Here is a 25,181-nt window from a genome sequence, read left to right as displayed (position 1 = left end):
TCTTCTGCCAGCGTTCAGTGGGTGCTCCGTAGGAGTTGTTCCACGCGTAGATGTATTTCTGGAGTATCTATGGGGAGGAAGGTGATCTCCGTGTCTTACTCTTCCGCCATCTTCCCGGAAGTCCATGATTTTACCTTTTAAAATTATTTTTTAACGGTGGACATTGAGTAAAATAAGGATTGAAAACTGACCATGGAATTTGGCATGGAATTTGGCAAAGTCATGGTGACTTTGGTAAGAGCTATTTTGGAGAAGTAGTAGTAAAAGATTGGAGCAGATGCATAAAACTAAATGATAAAGACACATGGGCACAGGAAAAAGTAAATAGACCAATGGAACAGATTTAAAGAGTCCAGAACAAACCCACATGTAAATAGAAACTTTATAGATGGCAGAGGTGAAAATGCAGAGAAAAGGATGGAATATATTCCATAAATGGTGCTGGGACAATTTTTTACATGTATGGAAAAAACCAAAATTGGATCTTTACCTCAAATCAAATAATCTGTTCCAGTGGCTTTAAGACCTAAATAAGAAAAGCCAAAGGCTAAAACTTTTAGAAGAAAATAGAATATTTTTGTGACCTCATGGAAAAACAAAAATTTAAAACAAAATACAAAATCACAAACTATAAAGGAAAATATTTATGGATTTGACTTAATTAAAATAAAAAAGTACCACTTCTGATCATCAAAAACACCATAAAGAGATTGAAAATACAATTATTCCTAATGCTTAACTGACAAAGGTGTCTGGAATATGCAAAAAGCCCTTACAAATCAAAATAAATAAAAATAACCTAATAGAAAAATGTGCAAGAATATGAATAAGCAATTCTCAGGAAAGGAAAACCAAATGATCAATGAAGATATGAAAAGATGTACAACCTCAGTACTAATTAGGGAAATGCAGATTTAAACTCCAACATAATACCATTTCACATCTCTGAAACTGACTAATGTTTAAGGGTCTGATGAAACAAGTATTGTGACAAAGGTGTGGGGAATTTTATAGCCTCCCAGTTGGAAGGCAAATTGGTATGACCACTTTGGAGAGCAATTCAGCAATATTTAATAGTTGATGTATGTGCCTTACAACACAACAACTCCATTCCTAGGTGTATACTTTAGAAAAACTCTAATATATGTACATAGGCACTCTTTATAGCAGTATTGCTGTAGTAAAAATCTGAATACAATCTGCATGTCCATCAATTAGAAAATGGTTAAGTAAATTGTGGTTTGTTGGAACAATGGAGTACTAAATAACAATGAAAAAGAAATGAACTAGAGCTACACATATTAATATGTATGAATTTCACAAACATTCAGAGGAAAAATCAAGTTGCAGAGTACATGCACATACCTAGATTTTAGTGATATATCTTGCACATTTTTTGTTAGATTTATCCCTAAATATTTATATTTTCAGTGCTATTAAAATGTTTTTTTTTAATTTCAATTTCCAGTTGTTCATTGCTAGCATAGAGACATACAGTTAATTTGTTGTATATTAATCTTGTTATCATGCAACTTTGCCAAAGTCACTTTTTCTAATAGGTTGTTTTGTGTGTTTTTTTTTTGTAAACTCCATCAGATTGTCTACATAGATTATCATATCATCTGTGAATACAGACAGTTTTACTTCTTCCTTTCCAATCTGGAGAACTTTTTCTTTTTCTCTTTTCTCGCCTGAACCCCCAGTACAATATAGTGGCAGTGAGAGTGGACATCCTTATTTTATTCCTGATCTTAGGGAGAAAGCGTTCAGTCTTTCAGACATTAAGTATGCTATTAGCTATGAGTTTTTTGTTGATGATTTTTATCAGATTGAGGAAATTCCCTTCTGTGATATTGTAATATAATAAGAAATACATATGCCGTCTTAATTCTCAGTTCCTGATACAGAGCTCCTAAAGCCCTTGTAAGTTCCTGAGTGATAGGGGTGATAGGAGGATCTATTGTTATCATATTTGGTCTTAATTCCCAGTTCCTGACACAAGAGCTTCTAAGACCCTTAGAATCTCTAGAGTGATAAAGGTGTCTTTCTGGTAGTAAGATGACAGGTGGCTGGAGGCCCCTAGATAACTTAAAAATGGGGGCTGGTTTCTAGAAAGACCAAGGCAGGCATTAGAAAGTTAGAACTTTCAGTCTTACTTTCTGACCTCCCAGGAAGGCAGGGGGCTGGAGTGTGAGTTAATCACCAATGGCCAATGATTTAATCAACCATGCCTGTGTAATGTAACCTCTATTGAGGTTGAGAGAGCTTCTGGGTTGGTGAACATATGGGGTGCTGGAAAGGTGGCGTGCCTTCTATGCTTCTTCCTCCGTACCTCGCCCTATGTATCTCTTCATCTGGCTGTTCATCTGTAGCCTTTTATAATAAACAGGTAAATGTAAGTAAAGTGTTTTCCTGAATTCTATAAGCTGTTCTAGAAAATTATTGAACCTGAGGAGGGGGTAGTGGGAACCCTGATTTTTGTCAGTTTATCAGAATTACAGGAAGCCTCGGACTTGCGATTGGCATCTGAAATAGGGGACAGTATTGTGGGACTGAGCCCTCAACTTGTGGGATCTGATGCTAACTCCAATAGTTAGTGTCAGATTTGAATTACATTTAGGTAACCCAACTGGTATTTGGAGAGTTGGAGAACTGGTTGTTGGTATGAGCAAAAACCCACACATTTCATGTCATAAGTGTTCTATGGGCAGAAACAGATCATAATACCTTCTATTACTAGTTTGTTGAGTGTCTTTATTACGAAATTTTGTTAGGTTTTTTGTCAAATGCTTTTTTTTGCATCTATTGAGATAATCATATGGTTTTTCTTTTTTAGTTTGTTAGTATGGTGAATTTTTTTTTTTTTTTTTTTGCGGTACGCAGGCCTCTCACTGTTGTGGCCTCACCCATTGCGGAGCACAGGCTCCGGACGCGCAGGCTCAGCGGCCATGGCTCACGGGCCCAGCCGATCCGCAGCATGTGGGATCTTCCCGGACCAGGGCACGAACCCGCGTCCCCTGCATCGGCAGGCGGACTCTCAGCCACTGCGCCACCAGGGAAGCCCAGTATGGTGAATTTTATTGATTGATTTTCAGATGTTAAACCACTCTTGCTTTCTTGGGATAAACCTTACTTGGTCATGATGTATTGTCCTTTATATAGAAAGATGCATTCAATTTGCTAAACTTTTGTTAAGAATTTTTTATGTCTATCTTCATGGGGTATACTGGTCTGTGGTTTTCTTATGTCTTTGCCTGGTTCTGGTATCAGGATAATACTGGACCATAGAATGAGCTGGGAGGTATTCCCTACTCTTCAGTTTTCTTGAAGTGTTATGTGCAGAATCAGTATTATTTCTTCATTAAATGTTTGGGCCTTGGCTTTTCTTTGCGGGAAGGTTTTTAACTACACATTCAATTTCTTTAATAGATATAGGGCTATTCTGGTTATCTGTTTTTTTCTTGAGTGGGTGTTGGTAGTTTGTGTCTTTCAGGGAATTTGTCCATTTTATCTATGTTGTGCCATTTCTATTTGGTGTAATTAGAATAGCAGATAAAAGTTCAACTTTCCCCATATCTCCCCCCCTTCCCCCACCACGTGTACCTCCCCAGCATTTCCAACCTTAAGACTTTCTAGTTAGTAAAAATCTACCTAATTAAAAAAAAATCCATTCCAAATTGTTTATTACTTAATGGATTAATCATTCCAGGAGCATTTGCATTTCAAAAGAAAATCGAATTATTCATAGCAAAAATAAATAAATCGTTAATGGTGTTATTTCAGGCTTTGTGACAAGTAGGTAAGGGAAGTACTTTGGGAGATGCGCTTTCCTCTTTTTCAAATCCTCTTCAAGTACAAGTTTGCTATTTTCACTATTCTGCTTAAGTTTCTACCCAGGGAGTTCCCTTTGCCCTTTGGTTAACATAAGATATTTCACACAGCTCTGCAAGATCCTGCCACTTCTCAGGGTCATCAGAATCCATTCTCTATGCCCTGCTCTTGTACATCCCTGTCCTGGTCCTCAAAAGGGTGGACTTCTCTGAGAAAGCGGTATTTGTGCCCAAGAGTGGCGTCCAGAAATGTGCATATAAAACCAAGTGCTGGGGTAGACTCACGCACAAGTTTGAGAGCCACGGAGGTAAGGCGCGCGGTTCCAGACCGAACCCCGGCCTCCGCATTCCCGCCTTGGGCTGTCGGGCGACAACCTTTACCCAGGCACCGGCGCTTCCCTCGAGCGGCGACCCAAACGGACGTGGTAAGTGTCCAGAGTCTGATGGGGCGGCGGGGAGGCCGCGGGAAGTGGCGGGGCTGGGCGCACCGTGCTACTGCGGGCTCCGGGAGCACAGCGCACTATGAAAGAGGCCGCGGCGGCGGGGACTCGCTCGATGGGAAGAGAGAGGAACAAAGCCTGGCCCCGCGAGCGGCTCGAGCACTTTGACGCGCGGGGGACGCAGAAGCCGGGGCGGGCCGAGGCGCGGCGGGCGGGGGCCGGGCTGGGTTGGGCTAGGCTGGGCTGGGCTGGGCGCTGTGCCCGCAGCCCCCGGCTCTAGGCGAGCCTCGCGCGTCCTGCTTAGGAGCGCGGGGCACGGCGGCAGCATGGGGTGCGGCAGCGTGGGGTCCGGCAACTTGGAGCTGATTTTTGACAGCGTGGGGCACTTTGGCAGGTAGGGAGTTGGAGTGGGGGTGAGGAGGGAGGTCGGTGCCTGGGGGCGGAGGGGGAGCCGAGTCGGGGGAGGCGCCGGTGGGGTCTGTTTCTTCCAGTTGCGACGGGTTTCTCGCGCTGAGCTCGCGATCCGAAAACATTTCCATCCCTCCTTTCCCAGAGAAGTCGGGAGGCCTGCGTCCTGACTCCTGGCCCTGGCTGGGCTCATCCTCTCGAACTCTGGCGGCGGCACCTCCCCAGAGCAAGCAGTGGGCTCTGGGGCTCGCTTCGGGAGTGGTGGGTGCAGGGCTCGTCCGGCGCGCCTACCGCTTGACAGGTGGAACCTGGGGCGCGCCGTCTGCGGGTGCCGGCGTCCGGAGCCCCGGCTGGAAAGCCAGCTCACAGGAGTAGAGGAATGCCGGTTCTTGGCGGCTCATTTCTCTAATCGGCCAAACGGGCTCCTCTTTCACTTCCCCAGACGACTGCTGCCCCGCCCCGCCCCGCGGTAGAGTCTTCCTCAGTGCCTGGCAGGTATTGAATTGCTCCAGAAACAACCTTTAGCGGTTGTTGTTTTGTTTTGTTTTGTTTTGTTTCTGTTTATAGAAACCTAATATGTGCCAGCTACACAGTGCTTTATTTGATGCCCACGGAATCTTGCAAAGGGGGTGAATCCTTATCTTAATGATTGGGAAACTGAGGGACCCACAGGTCCCTCAGTCTGTGGGTCAAGGACCCAAAGCTACGGCAAGGTGGGACCTAGGTTTAACCTTTGTACGATTGTCACCCTCTTTTCATTTGTCAAGTTAATTTTAAAAATTTAAAGTGTATTCATTCATTCATTCATGGAGAAAACACTTCTCTGTCTTACCTGGAACGTTTTGGGAGGAGAGGTAGCTGGGTGAGGGGCCATACAGCGTGCGGATCAGAGGTTGGGAGCTCAGTCTGAATCCTGGCCTGCCACTCACCGCGAACGTGACCATGGGAATACTGTGCCTCAGTTTCCTATCTGCCAAGTGAGAATTATAATCATTCCTGCCTTTAGCTCCCTCCCAGGCTTGTGGTGAAGAGATGATGATGTGCTGTTCTCCAGGGTGGAAAGTTGCACAAAAAGTTGGTTATGATTCTCAGTGTCCACAAAAAAGAAGTGGTGGAGCAGGTAGAGGAGGGGCAGGAGGTGCCAGCTCTCCCCTGCTTCCTCCTGACACCTGCGTTATTGAATGCTGAGCTGTGCCTGGCTCTGTCATAAGTTCTTTGTATATGTTACCTTCTTTAACCTTCACTACAGTCCCATGGTATGGGTGGCATCACTCATTTCACACATGAGAAAACCAGGCCTTGCGCCTACATCACAAATCTGTTAGTAGCAGAGCAGAACTGGACGTCCACTGGCCTTCACAGTCCATGCTGTCAACCATGGCGCTCTCCTGAGCACAGCCCTGGGACTCAGCCAGGCCCTTCATGTATTCCCAGGATCACGTTAGCAGTGAGTGGCAGGCCAGGATTCAGACTGAGCTCCCAACCTCTGATCTGCACGCTGTATGACCCCTCGCCCAATATTATCTCATCTTAGACTCCTTGAAGAAGAATAGCATGAGGATTACAAAATCAGCTCCGGGGATGGATGTCTGAGTTCCGATCCTAACTTACCAATTATTAACCGTATGGTCTTGGACATTTGACTTACCACTTCCTCATCTGTAAAATGGGGGTAATAATAGTACTACAAATGTTTATTGTAAGCACTCCACCTTCAGCCTCTCATTTCATCCTCACAGTAACCCTGTGAGGTAGTAGTTACTAATGCCATTCTTTCCCCATGTATTTTAGGGATTAACTAAGATACTTAGGTGCTATAACAAAAAGATCCCTCAGTTGGAGTTTGTTCCTCTCTGGTAACTGTGCAGGGCAGGTTGTGCTCCATGGGGCTGTCCAGGGACCCAAGTGGGTGAGGCAGCTCCGCCATCCGTGGCACCGGGGGCAGCTGCTCCATGTCCTTACCCGCATGGTCAAATGTGGCTCACCATGGTGGGAGAGGGGAGAATGGATTTTGAGAGACAGCTCTTAGCCAGCCACAATAATGTATGCAAAAGTCTTATTATTCAGTGAGTTCTCAATAAATCATGGCTATTATTACCTGAGTCCCCATCCTAGTGGGAAGGGTAGATTGTGAAAGCTGCTTATAGGAAGGAAAAGGGTAACAAGTCAATGCTTACAGCAAAAGGTGAAAATAGTGTAAAATACTATAAAATATCACAGTACCCATATTTTCTTTGGCATTTGCTCTAATTGGTCTTTTTATTGTTTATAAGCAGAGAGTTTATTGTGTATTATTATTATTTAGTCTTAAGGAAACCTAGTTTATTGTGTATTATTATTATTTAGTCTTTTTTTTTTTTTTTGCGGTACACGGGCCTCTCACTGCTGTGGCCTCTCCCGTTGTGGAGCACAGGCTCCGGACGCGCAGGCTCAGCGGCCATGGCTCACGGGCCCAGCCGGTCCGCAGCATGTGGGATCTTCCCGGACCGGGGCACGAACCTGTGTCCCCTGCATCCGCAGGCGGACTCTATTATTTAGTCTTAAGGAAACCTAGTGAAAGTGTTAAGTAGAAAACCCTAATTATCTCTCATTTCTCATTAGTCATTTCTAAGGTGCGGAAGCACTATCCTAATCACCTTTAAGAGAGGAAAGCGGGACACCTAAGAAGAATTAGGTTTCCAGGACTCGTCCTGAAGCCATATTGAAGTTACAAAAACTTCATGGCTTAAGTCCCATGTTAGAGGGAGTTGAGGAAACCAAGATTCAGGCATCTGTGTTGGGGGATCTAAGAACCTGGATCTTTGAGTTATCTTGGGATAAAGGGAGAGATGGTTTAAAATTTCAGAGTTGGAATGTTGAGCCTTGTGACTGACTTAATCTATGGATGTAGGTACTGGGGCCAATATATGAACCTTTTAGGTTTTTTTTTTTTTATTTTGGCTGCATTGGGTCTTCGTTGCTGCACACGGGCTTTCTCTAGGTGTGGTGAGCGGGGGCTACTCTTCATTGGGGTGCGCGGGCTTTTCATTGCAGTGGCTTCTCTTGTTGCAGAGCATGGGCCCTAGGTGCGTGGGCTTCAGTAGTTGCGGCGTGGGCTCAGTAGTTGGGGCTCACGAGCTCAGTAGTGTGGCTCGTGGGCTCTAGAGCGCAGGCTCAGTAGTTGTGGTACATGGGCTCAGTAGTTGGGGCTCGCGGGCTCAGTAGTTGGGGCTTGCGGGCTCTAGAGCACAGACGCAGTAGTTGTGGCGCATGCGCTTAGTTGTTCTGTGGCATATGGGATCTTCCCGGACCAGGGATCGAACCCTTGTCTCCTGCATTGGCAGGTGGATTCTTAACCACTGCACCACCAGGGAAGTCCCTTAGGTTCTTTTTTGACTTCACCTTATGAACATCATAATAACTAGCACTTTTATGCACCTACAGTATGCCATAGTGCTTTCCATGTATTAACTCTTTACATTCCCACAACAACCCATTTTTCACGTGAGGAAACTGAGGCTCAGAAAGGGTAAGGATCTTGCCCAAAGACCCAGATGGTAAGTAACCAGAGACAAGATTCAAACCATGGCAGTCTGGCTCTGGATCCATGCTCTTAACCACAATGGGATGACACTAGTTATGCTTCATTATACAGAATTACACAGAATTATATAAATCTAGGACCATTATACAGAATTATATAAATCTAGGACCAAAAGTAATCTTCTTCACCTGTCACCCAGATAGCATGAGTCTGTTTCCTGGGGGTTCTGATCATCTTTGCTTTTCCTTGCCTCTGGGTTTCCTGTCTATTGTGTCTGTATGACTCTTTTTCCATTAGTGTTTCTCTCTAGCTGTGGGCACAGTGATATGTTGTGTCTCTGTTGTTCTTTTTTTTTTTTTAATTAAAAAAAATTTATTTTGCCTGCACCACGTGGCATTGTAGGATCTTAGTTCCCTGACCAGGGGTGGAAACTGAGCCTCCTGTAGTGGAAGCGTGGAGTCTCTAAGTCTGTTTTTCTGAAGGGGCCTTAGGCTGGGGGGGACACCTTATGGACAACAATCTTTATAAGGGACAAAGTGATATGTTGGAATGCTAGACACCTAAGGAAGTAGGGTTTTGTTTTTTTCAGGAAGTTATCCTTGTAACAGGGAAAGGGAAATTCAAATTGAAAGAGCGCTCAAGACCTTCCCAGCACGTAGAAAGTATAATTATATGAACTAGCATGGTTTGTTTGGGGACTGCTAGGTGGCTTATTATTTATGGAGTATAAAGTATGAGGGTGAGAGAAGGCCAGTGAGGGGTACACTTAACAGTCATCCACAAGAATATTTTCGATGTCATGCTAAACAGTTTGGGTATTAGGATCACTGTGGAGAATGAAAGGTGCATTGGAGGGGCAGGAGTTGGGGCAAAGAGACCAGAGAAGACCCAGGTAAGAGCCCTGGTGGGAGATAATGAGGGTCTGGACCGGAGCAGGGGCAGTGTGAGCAGGTAGGATGGGATAGTTTTAACCGGTGGAATTGATAGGTCCTCCAGGCCCTAAGGCATGAAGGAGAAGTGGGAAGGACCATGAGGGCCCCCCATGCCCTGCCCCTACCCCATATTTCTGGTTTGTGTGGATGGTGGTGCCCTAAACTCAGAAGCAGTTACACTCCAGGTGGGGCAGGCTTGGAACTTAGGTATTGAGACCCATTGGAGGCTCTTAACGCAAATTCATTGTGGGAATTCCAATAAGAAGCCAGTAAGTGGTATTACATTGATACATTAATGATAGAGGCTTGATGGACACAATTTGACACTTTTATAATTGTAATCATTGTTTTTGAATAGCTAGAAATGCTCATAATGTATATGTCTACACATTCCTATATTTGTGTTGTTTTTTGAATGTTGGGCCATAGTTTATTCCTGCAAGTCACATTGAAAAGAAAAAACAGCTAACATGGAGGTGGTGGGTGTATGCTGCTGTTAGAATCTTGCACCACTAAAGTTCTTCATGGCACAAATTATACCCCTTTTGTTGTCATAATAGATATACATAAATTTTTAAAATTTAGAAGTGCCAGTCTTTTTTTTTTTAAACATCGTTATTGGAGTATAATTGCTTTACACTGTTGTGTTAGTTTCTGCTGTATAACAAAGTGAATCAGCTATACGTATACTTATATCCCCATATCCCCTCCCTCTTGCATCTCCCTCCCACCCCTCTAGAAGACACCTTCTTGTCAGCATGGATTGGGTGGCCAACCAGGGCTGCAGTCTAGACGATACGCACCCTGTGGACAGATTGGGTGTGCCTCGGCAGCCATTCCAGTCACACCTCAGCAGGGGCGTTGCTGAATACTTTTTCCTCTCCCTGGGTCTTGCAAATATAAGACTTCTAAACTGATGTATTATGTATATACAGAAAAGTGTGTACCCTAATCTACAACTTGATGAATCATCATGAAATGAACACATACGTGTTACCACCCCAGATCACCCCTTCTCATGCCCCCTTCTCTCCCCCAAACTCACTACTATCCTCACGTCTAACACCATAGGTTAGTTTTGCCTGATTCTAAACTTTGTATAATTGGAGTAAAAAATCACGTACTCTCTGTCTGGCTTCTTTTGCTCAACACTGTGTTTGTGAGATTCACACATATCGTATGTCACAGTAGTTTGTGGATTTTCATGGCTGTATAGTATGTCATGGCATGAATATTCCACAGTTTATTCATTTACTGTCAACAGAGATTTGGCTTGTCTCCAGGTTGGGTTTATTATGAATAGTCTTTCTTGTATATGACTTTCGGAGCTCATGTACACATTTCATTGGGTATTTTCCTAGGAAAGGAATTGCTCTGTTACCTGAATGTGCATGTGGTCAGCTGCCAAACAGTTCTGCAAGGTGGTTGTAATAAATGACACCCTCGCAAGTTGTTTATGAGACTTCCAGTGGCTCCACAACAATTGTTAAGTATTTTGAATGCCAGACGTTGTGTCAGCATATGGTTAAACCAGGGAATTCAATTTTTCGGAGCAGGAAGCTTGCTTGCTTATTTATTTATTTATTTATGTACTTATTTACGGCTGTGTTGGGTCTTCTTTGCCGCACGCGGGCTTTCTCTAGCTGTGGCGAGCGGGGGCTACTCTTCCTTGCGGTGCGTGGGCTTCACATTGCGCGGGCTTCTTTTGTTGTGGAGCACGGGCTCTAGGGTGCACGGGCTTCAGTAGTTGTGACATGTGGGCTCAGTAGTTGTGGCTTGTGGGCTCTAGAGCACAGACTCAGTAGTTGTGGCGCATGGGCTTAGTTGATCTGCGGCACGTGGGATCTTCCCGGACCAGGGCTCGAACCCGTGTCCCCTGCATTGGCAGGCAGATTCTTAACCACTGCGCCACAAGGGAAGCCCCTCTCCTGGGAAGCTTATTAAGCTTGTATAGAGTCCTGGATCCCACCTCAGGCCTCCTGAGGGTGGGGCAGAGAAGACAAATCCTAGCTTCAGAGGCCTGCCAGGGTAGGTACTCTGTTGCGGGGACTGTGTGTGAATGGAGAATGAGAATAGAACACTTGTGTGACTCTGTAGAGAACTCTAGTGACAACTGTGGGGTTCAGGTTGGCTGGGGAAGGACCTGAGGCCAGGAATATGGTGACAAACTAGAGAAGCTGGTGGGATTCAAAGACTGGAGCCCTGGACGGTGCAGGAGGTGGGGTGAGTGGGAGGGACAGGGGGAGCTGGGAGGATGGGAGGCCGTGGTCAGAGGGCAAAATGTGAGCTTTTCAGCAGTGGAGCTGCACCAGGTGATGAGACTACTTAGGAACCAAACCCAAACGCCTTCAGGGGCAGGTAAACTTCAGACAAACAAAATCTGTCTGCTGCTTGCGGGGGCTGTGTTGTACTTTGCAGTGTTGGAATTTGGGGGGTGGGAAGGAGTGAAAGACTTATAACAATGATGTATGTTACATTCTCAGTCATATTCATATAGGATGCCTCTTAGGTCCCAAACAGGATTTGGTTGCAAGAGGATCTGGTGCCCAAGTCTTTCATTGCCTCGGTGTCTGGCAGTTAGACACGGGCCCACCGCAGACTCCAGTCTGTGATGATCTAGACAGGGTGATTCTCCCTCTGTTCTAGACACCAGGAGCTTGCCTTTAGTGAAAGACTCCATGCTGCCCTTTTCCTCTGGCATCTCCCAGGCAGCATTTATAACTTTTACCATAATTTATATAACTAATCTCCTGCTGGAAGACATTTAAATTTCCAGTGTTTTCCAGTTACAGACTAAACTTGTACATTAACTTTGGGAGAGTTGATATCTTTATGATGTTGAGTACTTGTTACTCCAGGGAAGTAAAGAATAAAACTTACTCTCAAGGGCAGATGGTAATACCCATTAGTCTAATATCTTCTAGTGTAGTAGAGATGCTTAGGTGCTTGATTTTAAAAAAAGAATTAGTAAATCTGAACTCTTTTCTTAAGTAAGATTAGCTTTCCACTTTATTTACATGAGTAATTTGCTAAGCAAAGATTGACCAAACTTCAGGTCACTGTCGGTTTCAGTCTGTAAATTTCAGACCCTACATTTACTTTTAAAATTTTGAATAAACTTTTAATTTTTGGACAATTTTAGAGTTACAAAATAGGTGCAAAGAGAGTAAGGAGTGTCCCTGTGTGACCCTCATCGTTTCCCCCATTGTTAACACTTTATATTACCATGGGATATTTGTCAAAACTGAGAAACAGACATTAGTACGTTACTATTAGCTAAACTCTAGACTTTATATAGATTTCATCAGTTTTTCCAGGAATGTCCTCTTCCTGTTCTAGGATCCAATCCCGGGTACCACACTGCATTTAGTTGTCATGTTATCCCACTCTTCTCTGGTCTATGGCAATTTCTCAGTCTTTCCTTGTTTTTTATGACCTTGACACTCTTTAGGCGTATTGACCAGGCAACCTATAGAATGTCCCCCAATCTGGGATTATCTATTGTTTTTCTTATGATTAAACTGGGGTTATGGTTTTTGGAAAGAAGGCCACGGAGGTGAAGAGCCTGTTCATCACATCACATGCGGGGGAATGTGATCATCCATACAACATCACTGAGGATGTTAACCGTCAACATCCGGTTAAGGTGTGTTTGCCAGATTTCCCCACTGTGAAGTTTCCTTTTATCCTACTGTGTTCTTTGGAAATGAGTCTCTAAGTCTAGCCAAGCGGGAAAGAGTGGGAATTAAGGTCCATCTTCTGTAGAGAGGGAATATCTACAGGTATTAGTTGAAATTCTACTGTAAGAAAGATTTGTTTCTTCTTTCTTTTTTCTTTATTTGTTCAGTCATTTTCTTATATAAGTATGGTGTATTTGTCAGGGTTCTCCAGAGAAACAGAATGAGTAAGAGATAGATAGATATAGATAAAGGTAAGAGGAGATTTATTGTAGGAATTGGTTCATGTGGTCCTGGAGGTGAGAAGTCCCACAATGTGATGTCTGCAAGCTTGAGACCCAGTGCTATAATTCAGTCCAAGTCCAAAGGCCTGAGAACAAGAAGCTGATGGTGTAAGTCCTGGTCTCAGTCCAAAAGCCCAAGAACCAGGAATGCCAGTGTCTTTGGAGAGCAGGAGAAGACGGATGTCTCAGCCCAAGCAGAGAGATCAAATTCGCCCTTCCTCCACATTTTGTTCTATTCAGGCACTCAACAGATTGGATGATGCCCAACCCCACTGGTGAGGGCAATCTTCTTTACTCAGTCACATGCTAATTTCCTCCAGAGTCACCCTCACAGACACACCAGAAATAGTGTTTTATCAGATGTCTGGGGATCCCTTAGCCCAGTCAAGTTGACATGTAAAATTAAACAACATAGTATAGGACATCATATCATATGACATCATATCATATCATATATCATATATCCCAAAGTATTAAAAGGATTGTCAGTGCAGGCTATCTTTCAACAGGTTAAAAAAATATATATGACACGAATGCTCACTAGATCTGATTTGCCTTCTGAATGACATAGTTGTGAATACATTTTATTCAAAAGCTATCAGCATGTGTACTGCTGGAGTTCAAATAACTTTAAATGTTGTGAAACTAATTTTATTAATGTAGCTAGTGAGTGAATGGCTCTTTCACATTACAGTGCTACCTCAGGTTTTAGCTTGACATTTGGAAAGAGCTTGCTTTGGCTTAAGATAGACTGAATTTATCTCCCAGCTCTTAATTCTGTGCTCTGAGCAAGTCACTGGCCTTCCCTGAGCCTCAGTTTCCCTCTCTGTAAAATGGAAATAAAAACTACTTCATGGAATTCTTTAAAAATGTTTTATTTTATTTTATACTTTGGATTATACTGTGCTATTTATTTTGTTGCTCAGATCGTCTCAGCTTTGCCCTTTGGGAGCTCATACTGGTTCCTCTGTCCCCCTGACACGCCACCACGTTTTCTGTATTTTGAATACTTCCTTACTTTCTGATACTGTAAGATGCTCCAGGCTTATTTTGTATTCTCCCTGTCCTGGTCTTAGAATCAGACAATTTTCCTGGTTCCTTTTATTGGAGAATGATATCTAGAGCCCAAGATCTGGGCACCGATGTGCTTGTTGCTCTTGGGATATCATCGCTTTTAGGCCCTGTTGACAGATATATACACATATGTATACACACATATCTATAATTATTTCTGTGTTTATCCCTTTATCCAAGCTAAGGCATAATGGAGACCTTTCATATTTGCATATGTCTTTTTTTAGCCCATAGGCCAGATATAATAACTTGATTTTTTTTTCTCTTTGCAGATACCAGATATTCCTCTATTTTATATGTGCCTTCCAGAACATCTCTTGTGGTATCCATTACTTGGCTTCTGTGTTCTTGTCAGTGTCCCCACAGCATACTTGCAGGCCCCCAGGCAATGTGAGTCGGGTCCTTTTCCAAGATATCTCTAGTTGGAGGTTGGAGGACATCTGGACCCAGTTTTCCATCGGCCGTGAAGATCACATCATAGTGCAGCTACAGGACGGTGAGATTTGGGAGCTCACAAGCTGTCACAGGTTCCGGAGGGATGACAAGTCGAGTTTGAACTATGATTATAACGGCCGTAAGAGTAGTTTCCCTTGCTTGGATGGCTACATCTATGACAAGAGCAAGTGGCGCAGCACCGTGGTGACTGAGTGGGATCTGGTGTGTAACCGAGAATGGTTTGGAAGGCTGATCCAGCCTACATTTATGCTTGGAGTCCTGCTGGGAGCCGTGATCTTCGGCTACCTTTCTGACAGGTAAAATGAAATGTTTAGTATTGTTACATCAGTGTAGGGTTCATTTTCCTATCTGATTTTCTTAGGGGACAGGGAATTATGTTCAAAACTGTAGTCATTTTCATACCTCCTATCTCAATTCCTTGTTGATCTGTTATTTAGAGACACAAAATAACATAGTGTTTAGGGGATGGGTTCTGAAGACAGTCTGCCTGTGTTCTGCCATTTATTAGCTGTGGGACCTGGGTGAATTGCCTAACATGTGTTTTAGAATCTCATGTGTAAGCTGGCAATGAAAATAATAGCGCTCACCTCAGAGGGTTATTGCAGAATTAATACAGAAAAAGTACCTTGGACACATAACCACTCAGTAGTGAATTTTTTTTCTTTAAATAGATTTGCTTTTTAGGAGGATAGTCTGGTCCTAAGCAATAATATCTATGAAATTGTGTGATATACCAGCCATATTTTTAAGAAATACACATTAAAATGAATATGTAGCTCTTAAAATAAAGCAAAGTCCATCTCTATATGGACATGGACCACACTTTTCGTATCTATCCTAAAGTACAGAGATGAACTTATTTATTTGGTCCCCATAGTTGTGAGTTTTACAGGTAAGTGCTGGGCACTGGGAACCTAAAAACAACTGCTTAGGTCAGAAATCCTTGCCCTCAGGGTGTGCTAGTCAAATGGGGCCAACAAACATGTCCAAATAAAAATTATAGGGCTTTGTTTTGTCCAGGGCCATACTAGAAGTAAAAGCAATGGAGGCAAAGACTGTGGAAGCCTAAAGGGAGGAGTACCCAGGTCTTTCCCCCCAACACACACATCCCCTCCAGGAGGTGGCATTTGAATAATGAAATTGGAGCAGAAGCGGAGTCTAGTTATTATTTGGTGATTGAAGTTATGTTTCAGTGTTTAAGAATCTTCTGCTTCATAACTGTCTTCCTGGGAAGTGTGGAAGTTAGGGTGTCAGTGGGGAGAGGAACAAAATAGGAGATGAAGAGGCAGATATTCCCTTTTGGTAAGTCTGTCAGTGGAGGAACTGCAAGATGCAAGGTGGCTACCAGAGTGATGGGGTCCAGAGAAGCTTCTTGTCTTTGACTGGAAGAGACTTAAACTGAAAGGGAGAAGTCAGAGGTGAGCGAAAGACAGAGGAAAAAGAAGTAATTGGTAGAATAAGGCCTCAGAGGAGGTGGGAAGAGACATGATCCTATACAAAGACTGCAAAATGGTATTTGGAGAGAAAAGGGTGTGGTCTCTGGAGAGGAGGAAAGAAGAGAAGCCTGAAGGCAGATGCAGGTCATGTTGGCAGGTGGGCAGACAAGGAACTTGTGGGGCTTTCTCTTTGATGGTCTCTGTTCTCTGCAGGAGAGGGCTGCTCATCTGCTGAGAGTGAAGACTTTGTGGGTGGTACAGGGGGTTGATCAGGGATGGATGAAAAATAGTTTTAAATGGCATTCAGGACTCAAATGAGATTGGGAACATTTATGTGCAGGGCCAACAATCCCTACTAATGCATGTGGGAGCAGAGAAGGCTGAGGCCATGAAAGTGACTGTTTCCAGTTTGCTTGCATACCCTCTGCTGCACTGGGCAAGCCTGTTGGTTGGAATCTCAGGACTGTATTTTTTTTGCCTTACAATTATCTGTCAGGGACATCTCACAGGGAGAAAATATCTGCAAATCACATGTCTAATGACAGTCTAGTATCTAGAATATATAAAGAACACTTATAACTCAACAATAAGAAGACAAATAACCCAATTTAAAAATGGACAGATGATCTGGATAGATATTTTGCAAAGAATATATACAAATGGCCAAAAAACACATATAAAAATGCTCAACATCATTAATCATTAGGAAAATGTAAATCAATGCCACAGTGGGATAACCCCTGCTCACTAGAATGGCTATAAGCAAAAAGACAGGCAACCACAAGTGTTGCCAAGGATGTGGAGAAATTTGTGGGATTGTCAAACTGGGGCAGCCATCCTAGAAAACAGTTTGGCAGTCCCTCAAAAAATTAAGCATAAAGTAGCTTATGACCCAGCAATTCCACCCCTAGGTATATATCCAAGAGAATTGAAACATAACTTTACACAAAATCTTGTTCGCAAATATTTATGGCAGCATTATTCATAATAGCCCAAAAAGTGGAAACAATCCAGGTGTCCATCAACTGATGAATGGATGAACAAAAGGTGGTATTAGCCATGCAATGGAATGTTATTTAGTCATAAAAAGGAATGAAGGACTATAACATAGCTGAAGATTGAAAACATAATGCTTAGTGAAATAAGCCAGGTTATATATTGGGCAACTCCATTTATATATAGAGAGTCCAGAATAGGCAACTCTGTAAAAACAGAAAGCAGATTAGGGGCTGTCAGGGGCTAGAGGGAGCAGAGCATGGGGAATGGTGACTCCTGGGTGCAGTTTCTTTTTGGAGTGATGAAAATGCCTTGGAACTAGATAGTAGTAAGAGTGGTACAACTCTGTGAATACACTAAAAGCCACTGAATTGTGTACTTTAAAAGGTTGAATTTTATGGCATGTGAATTACATCTCATTTTTTTTAAGTCTGCAGGCATATAATTGTTATTTGTTTGCTTTTTAGGCAAAGAAATGCACTTCCCAATTATGAAAATATAGGGCAAGTAAGCAGCTTATTCTAGTAGCAGGATGTAGCAAGACTTCTGTTTTTAGAGGGGCTTAGTAAGAGTTGTCTCCCCTTGGTGGGCTGAGCCAGCCCAACAGAGAAGATGATCCAGCAGGTCACAGAGCAAGTCCTGACAGGGAAAGAACAAATCTTCCCTCTCCTTGCTCCCAATCTCAGGTTAGGTGGTCCTTTGGGGACCACCCAGAGTGATCGAGTGTGTATATTAGCAGCTCAGGTGGAGACCAGTCACTGAAAAACTGGCCTCTTGAAGAAATCATGTGTTACCTCATCATTTGCTCAAAATAAATGAATGAGTAACAACAATCAAATGTTGATACATAAGCTATTAAAATATAGGTAGCACTTATCTTTCATGAATTAGAGTGGATGTTTTAAACTGTTGCAGCCACACCTTGCTCCTTCCTCTGTGTAATTCTTATTTTTCAGGGCAGGAAGACGACTTGTCTTGTGGGCCACAAGCACCGGTGTATTTTTGTTTGGCATAGCAGCGGCGTTCACGTTTGATTATTACAGCTTCATAGTCGCACGCTTCCTTCTTGCTATCGTGAGTTGGGTTGTTGTTGGTTTGTTTTGTTTCGTTTTGTTTTGCCTCTTTAATTCCACTGCAGGACTTTTATATTAAACCTTAACTCTCTTAGTCTTGTTCATTTAGAATCTAGTGAGAGAGATCAAGGACTAATCTTTGTTCACTCCACTGCAGAAGTCTTTCTGTAGAATATTAATGTCCTATGCTTAGAATGGAACTCATTCAAATGAAAAATTGTTGCTTAGTAGGCAGAAACTTTACGTTTGACTCGATGCCTGACAGGTGATCCACATTCCACGATTACTAACAGCAAGGATTTGTGGAACGTCACTTCCACTTGGCATTGTACTGGGGATTCTAGCTGATACTATAAAGCAAAAGAGAGAGAGGAGACATGGAGAACAAGAGGGAGAGAGGAAGGCATAAGGGGAAAGAAAGGGAAAAAAAGTCATCATTTGTAGCCATTACAAATAATTGCTACAAATTGTTTTACTTCTGAGCAATTGTATGGGTCTAGTCAGGCTTTGTATGCATGAGCCAAACAGAAGTTTCAGTTGTATTGTTAAGAAAGTCATTTGTATAATGTGCAGGAAGAATGAGAACAAGAAGGCATCGGGCATTTCTGTTATGGGGAACAGGGTAGTAGAGTGGAAAGGGCATGAGTTTGAATCCCAGCTTTGTCATGTATTGGCTTCTCAACTGTATGACCTTGGACAAACACCTTATCCTCTTCAAACCTTAATTCCTGATCTATAAACTGTAGAAAATAATACCTGCTTCACTGGGCTGTTACCAGGATTCATGTAAGCATCCACAGTTCAGTACCTGGCCCGGACTTGGCACTCCCGACAAGGGTGCTATTATTGGAAGTGGACCAGAGAGTGAGGAAGCTGTTTGCACACTTGGTGAGGCTTCCAGACAGCTTCCAAACTACCAAACAACAGCAGCAGTGGTTCTGTTTGGAGGTCACTGGTCAAGGATAACCAGGTGAAGTTTTATCTTCAGGGAGAGCTTGTGATCTTGCTGAACATAGAGCAGGTCATGCATCCCCTCTCACCAGAATGGATGATCCAAGGGTCTGGAGAGAAGCCAAGGACTTCAGTCTCAGAAGAAGAGGTCACTGCACCCCCTCAGAGGGCAAGGTGGTGTATTCTCTTTTGGAGTCTTCATCGATGGCTGGGAAGGGTTCCTAGAAAGCCACACAGATGGCCAAGGATAGGAGGATGCATTAAAAAAAATTTAGGAGAATTGAAGGTGTTGCATCTTAAAAAAATGTACATATATCTAGGTATGTAGAGAGTTTTTAATACAAAAAATAACAACCAGCAGTTCTGTCTCCACTGAGGATGGAATAAGAGGAAATGGCTCTGTAGCTACAGAGTGAGATTTGATAAGAGACCTTCTGGAGAGAATGATGGTACAACAGAGGCACAGACAGGACTTGAGAGGGTGTGGAGCCCTCTTTTGGAAGATTTAAGAGGATAATTCTAAAAATATCTGTTTCAGTCTTGCAAAATACCATGAGTTGATTTCCAGAGCCAAGAAAATGAGACAGGCCACCCATAGAATACATCTGTAAAATGTGGCCTTAATTTTCTGTGGCTCCTTCCTTTGGTTTTTATGGGAAATGTATTTGTGATACAATTTTGAGTAGGGAAGATGCAGGCAGATTCATTCACTCGGCACATTTATGGATCTGCCTACAGAGTGTAATGCTAAGTAAACCTGACCAGGCTGTTTCAATATCCCTACATCGTAGAGCAAGTCAAGACACTGACGGGCCATTTTAAAAACCCATACAATGTTGGCGATGGAGGACTAACAGTGGAGGGGGTCCCGCAGCGGGGGATGGGATGGGGAGTCTGGAGAGTCAGGGGCTTTTTAGTCTGAGGGGTGGGTGAGAGAAGAACCTTCCAGGCAGAGGCAGCAGCAAGTGAGAAGGCCCTGAGACGTGAAGAAACTGAAGGTGCCGATGCCTGGAGAATAGAGAGGAGGTGAAATACATGATAAGGCTGAAGGAGAGAGAGAGGATGAGGCAGGGCCTTGTAGGATGACAAAGAGTTTGCCTGGTTTCCTAAAGGCAATGGGAATCCCCTGAAGGAGTTCAGTGAATTCAGGGGTGAAGTGGTCATTTTGGCTGCTATGTTGGCGGTGGGGTCAGGGTAGATGTGAAGAATAGAGTGTTATCAGTGGAGGTGACAGGTATGAATGGTGTCAAGGAGGCTTCTGGAATTATTTAGGCAGTTGTGCAATGGATTGTTTGAACCCAGTGACAGAAGTAACCAGTAGGAAGTGGGAGTGAACACAAAAAGAACTGGCACTGAAAAAAACATTTTGGGGACTGATGTTATAACTTACTTTAATGGGGAAATTTGTAGTATTTGAAGGTTTCAATTTACCAAACAACTGGATTCTTCAGTTTGGGAGTCCTCATTATCAGGGTTCGTTATCTGAGTCTTGCAATTGCAAGGTTTCGTGGGGAAATAAAAGCTGTTGCCACAGAATATGAAACTGACCATTAATACAATAGTCCCCATCCAGCACCTCTCTGCTTACTGCTAGCAGGCCAGCCTCTTTGCGACTCTGACGCAAAGTGAAATTGCAGATCTTACCAAAGATTCTGGATTACAGAAAGTCTTTGAAAGCAGTGGGGGAAAACTGCCTGAATCCTACACAGATCCCTTGACCAAGTGGGATCTGGCAGAGATAAACCAGTTAACTTTTTTTTTTAATTAATTTTTATTGGAGTATAGTTGATTTACAATGTTGTGTTCATTTCCTCCGTACAGCTAAGTGAATCAATTATGCATACACATATATCTACTCTTTTTAGATTCTTTTCCCATATAGAAACCAGTTAACTTTTGAAGAAATTAGCATCCACAAGGATAATGACAAGATGAGCCTTCAAAAGAGTATGATTCAAATATCAAAGGATTAAGAGAGGCCTTTGGAGAAATCAGTGGCACTCTAGAATAATTTTGCAAAAATTAATTTTACGATTTGTTTTATAAAAGTCAAATGTGAAATAATTTTGTAGGAAAAATTCTAATCCTTTCACCACCACCCCCCTCCACACACACACACAAAAATCCATCATTTGTTTCATACCTTGTTTATTCCATGAGGGATCACACATTGTTATTATAATCTAAATTTTGTTAAATTAAAGATAGGCCTATTTTGGGGGGCTTACCTGGTGGTGCAGTGGTTAAGAATCTGCCTGCCAATGCAGGGGACACGGGTTTGATCCCTGGTCCGGGAAGATCCCACATGCTGCAGAGCAACTAAGCCCATGCACCACAACTACTGAGCCTGCGCTCTAGAGCCCGCGAGCCACAACTACTGAAGCCCGTGTGCCTAGAGTCAGTGCTCTGCAACAAGAGAAGCCACCACAATGAGAAGCCAGTGCACCGCAACAGAGAGCAGCCCCCCGCTCGCCGCAACTAGAGAAAGCCCACACGCAGCAACAAAGACTCAATGCAGCCATAAATAAATAAATTTATTTATTTATTAAAAAAAAAAGATAGGCCTATTTTCAAAATAAAGTTTTTTCCCCCATTTTTTTTATTGTGGTAAAATACACATAACAATATTTACCATCTTAACTATTTTTTTTTCTTTTTTCTTTTTTGCGGTACGCGGGCCTCTCACTGTTGTGACCTCTCCCATTGGGGAGCACAGGCTCCGGACATGCAGGCTCAGCGGCCATGGCTCACGGGCCCAGCCGCTCCGTGGCATGTGGGATCCTCCCGGACCAGGGCACAAACCCGCGTCCCCTAGCATCAGCAGGCGGACTCTCAACCACTGCGCCACCAGGGAAGCCCCAATCTTAGCTATTTTTAAGTGCATACAGTTCAGTACATATTAAGTACATTTATATTGTTGTGCAAGCATCACCACTATCCATCTCCGGAACTCTTTTCATCTTGCAAATCTGAAACTCTATATTCATTAAACAATAACTCCCCATTCCCTCTCCCCCCCCCCGACCCCTAGCGACCACCATCCTGCTTTCTGTCTTATGAATTTGACTGCTCTAGGTACCTCATAAAAATGGAATCACATAGTATTTGTCTTTTTGGAGTTAGCTTATTTCACTTGGTATAATGTCCTCAAAGTTCATTCACGTTGGAGCATATGTCAGAATATTCCTTTTTTAAAGCTGAGTAGTACTCCATTGTACGTATAGACCACATTTTGCTTATCCATTCATCTGTTGATGGATGCTTGGCTTGCTTCCACATTTTAGCGACTGTGAATAATGCTGTTATGAACATGGGTATAAAAATATTTCTTTGAGCTCTCACTTTCCGTTCTTTTGGGTATATTCCCAAAATAGGATTGTTGGATCATATGGTAATAATATTCTTAATTTTTTGAGGAATTCCCATACTGTTTTCCATAGCAGCTGTACCATTTTACATTCCTACCAATAGTGCATATGGGTTCTGATTTCTCCACATACTCACCAACACCTGTTATTTTTTGTTGGTTTGTTTTTTTGATACTATCCATCCTAATGGCCATGAGGTGGCATCTCACTGTGATTTTGATTTGCATTTCCCTAATGATTAGTAATGCTGAGCATCTTTTTGTGTGCTATTTGCCATTCCTGTATTTTCTTTGGAAAAATCCATTTTTGAATTTGATTGTTTGGTTAGCAGACGTTTGTTCCTGTCCAAAGCATCCATAAAACATTTGGTCCAGGCCAAAAGGTACTTGATATTTGGTCCTGTCCAAAACCGTTTGGCATAGACCAAATATGCTCATGGATGTTTTGGATAGGAGCAAATTTCAAGGACCTTTAGGTGTGGACCAAATGTTTTGTGGATGTTTCTGACAGAACCAAATATCCTGTAAGGGTTTGTTTTATTGTTGAGTTTTAGGAGTTCTCTACATATTCTGGATGGTAGTCTCCTATCAGATACATGATTTGCATATATCTCATTCCGTAAGTTGGCTTTTCACTCTGGTGATAGTGCCCTTTGATGCACAGAAATTTTGAATTTCCCTGAAGTGCAGTTTGTCTGTTTTTTTTGTTGTTATTGCTATTGCCTGTCAAAATGAAGTTTCAATCAAATCTTTTTTCTTCCCACTAGTTACCATAAATTGTTTGTCCCCATTTAAAATTTAGGATTTGATAATAAGGCTCTTCTCTATGTAGATAAATTGATACACACATTTGCAAGGAACTGAGACATAAATTCACACTGTAAAGGAATATTTAAATGAAGCAAAAGGCAGTGTCTGACATTTATATCATGCATAACCAGTCAAGTTTTGCCATTTGGGGTGGACAGGGTGTGGGAAGATGAAAGGACCCATTTAAAGAAGAAGGATGGATCGGATTAAACGCCATTGTATAAATATGATACGGGTTTCAGAAAACAATGCTTTGTCATTTTCTTTCTTGCCTATGTGTGATTTGCAGAGAGATTGGACTCAGTAGTTACGTGTGTGACCTTAAATCTGGACCACCCTCCCTGCTTTGTTTTGCAGTCTGGAAGTGGCTATCTCGTGGTGGTGTTTGTCTATGTGACAGAATTTGTCGGCATGAAGTCTCGGACGTGGGCATCCATCCACTTGCATTCCTTTTTTGCTTTTGGAACCATGGTGGTGGCTTTGACAGGCTACTTGGTCAGGACCTGGTGGATCTATCAGATAGTCCTCTCCACAGTGACTGTCCCCTTCGTCCTGTGCTGTTGGATGCTCCCAGAGACACCTTTTTGGCTTCTCTCAGAGGGAAAATATGAAGAAGCACAAAAAGTAATTGATATGATGGCCAAGTGGAATAGGACGAGATCCTGTAAACTGTCAGAACTTTTATCACTGGATCACAATGGTTCTGCTGGTAATAAGCCCTCTCAAGTTGAGAAGCACACCCTATCAGATCTGTTTTATGACTGGAGAATTGTAACAAGGACACTTATTGTTTGGCTGATTTGGTTCACGGGTTGTTTTGGGTTCTACACCTTCTCCTTGAATTCTGTTAATTTGGGAGGCAATGAATATTTAAATCTCTTCCTCATGGGTAAGTGGTTAAATTACATTTAAGTTGTAGCCATGAAGTGAAATTTCTACCAAGTTTTGAGAGTGTTTCTATTGTCTTTTTTTTCTACCAGGAACAATACTGCCAACTACGTGATTATGGTCTCTTTTAGTGTTACACATGTATATATTCTCTTTAAAAAAATGCAAACAGTTAGAAAACTTGAGTCCCTCCTTCCTCTTCTGCCTCTTCTCCTTGTTTGCTTCCTTTCTTTAAGCCCATTGCCATCTCAGAACTATCTTTCAGAGGTAACTTCTATAACCTTTGGCTTGTACTTTCAGATCTCTTTTTATGCATCTCCATACATTTGTGCAGATAAACGTTTTATATTTTAACATAAATGAGATTATTCACTACATACTGTTCTTTGCAAGTTGCATTCCTTTTAATATTTAACATGTCTTGGAGACCTTCTGGTATCTTTCTACCTTCAAATGTCCTTAATTTAGGAATTTTAGTCAGTAAAATAACCTAAATACATGCAACTGTAATTTATGTTGTCATGCTTCTTTTAATTAAGTAGCAGGTTAAAATAGCTTCAGATACTGCTGTGATAGCTTGAGGCGTGACTCCTAGGGTAAGCCAAATTCATACCAGACACGAGAGAATTATCAGAAATGCATTTGTCCAGCTGGTTACTTCCATGTAGGCTGCTTGTATTTGATATTATCCCCAGAAAAGTTTGCTTTAAAATTTTTATACATAGCTAACATCCCTTCTCATTAAAGTGCTCTAATGAGACACCTGTTTTTGTTTATTATAGCTCAGCAGAAATTATGAGATAAGTAATTTTAAGAAAAAAACTTTACTCTTTTTTTGGGCAGACCAACAAGTTTGTAAAAAGAGCCTATCTTGACTTCAAACACATTCTATGTGTCAATTGGAGAAAGGATGCAGTATTCGTAGAACAGAGCAGCAAATGGTAGGAGAATGAAGTAGGGTGGGGTGTGGCATAGGGAAGCTTAGGAGTGCTGGAGTTTTAGATCTTTATGCTATAGTCTTAATTTTTTTTTTTTT

The 25,181-nt window shown here is 42.5% G+C and overlaps 1 protein-coding gene across 1 annotated transcript in view; it reads left to right on the top strand.

Annotated features, from left to right (window-relative positions):
* Positions 1 to 4,596: 4,596 nt before the first annotated feature.
* The window catches only part of SLC22A16 (solute carrier family 22 member 16), a gene marked incomplete at its 5' end in the record, with an annotated part of 33,364 nt that continues 12,779 nt past the window's right edge, over positions 4,597 to 25,181 (top strand). The window contains 4 exons of the mRNA XM_082668702.1: positions 4,597 to 4,664; positions 14,441 to 14,920; positions 18,013 to 18,130; positions 23,615 to 24,146. Coding sequence (XP_082524828.1) covers positions 4,597 to 4,664; positions 14,441 to 14,920; positions 18,013 to 18,130; positions 23,615 to 24,146 — 1,198 coding nt within the window. The remainder of the gene's footprint in view (positions 4,665 to 14,440; positions 14,921 to 18,012; positions 18,131 to 23,614; positions 24,147 to 25,181) is intronic.

The sequence above is a fragment of the Grampus griseus genome (genome assembly GCF_964374135.1).
Source record: "Grampus griseus genome assembly, chromosome: 13".
NCBI lineage: Eukaryota > Metazoa > Chordata > Mammalia > Artiodactyla > Delphinidae > Grampus > Grampus griseus.
Note: the sequence above shows the minus strand (reverse complement) of the source record. Positions and strands in the feature narration are given on the sequence as shown.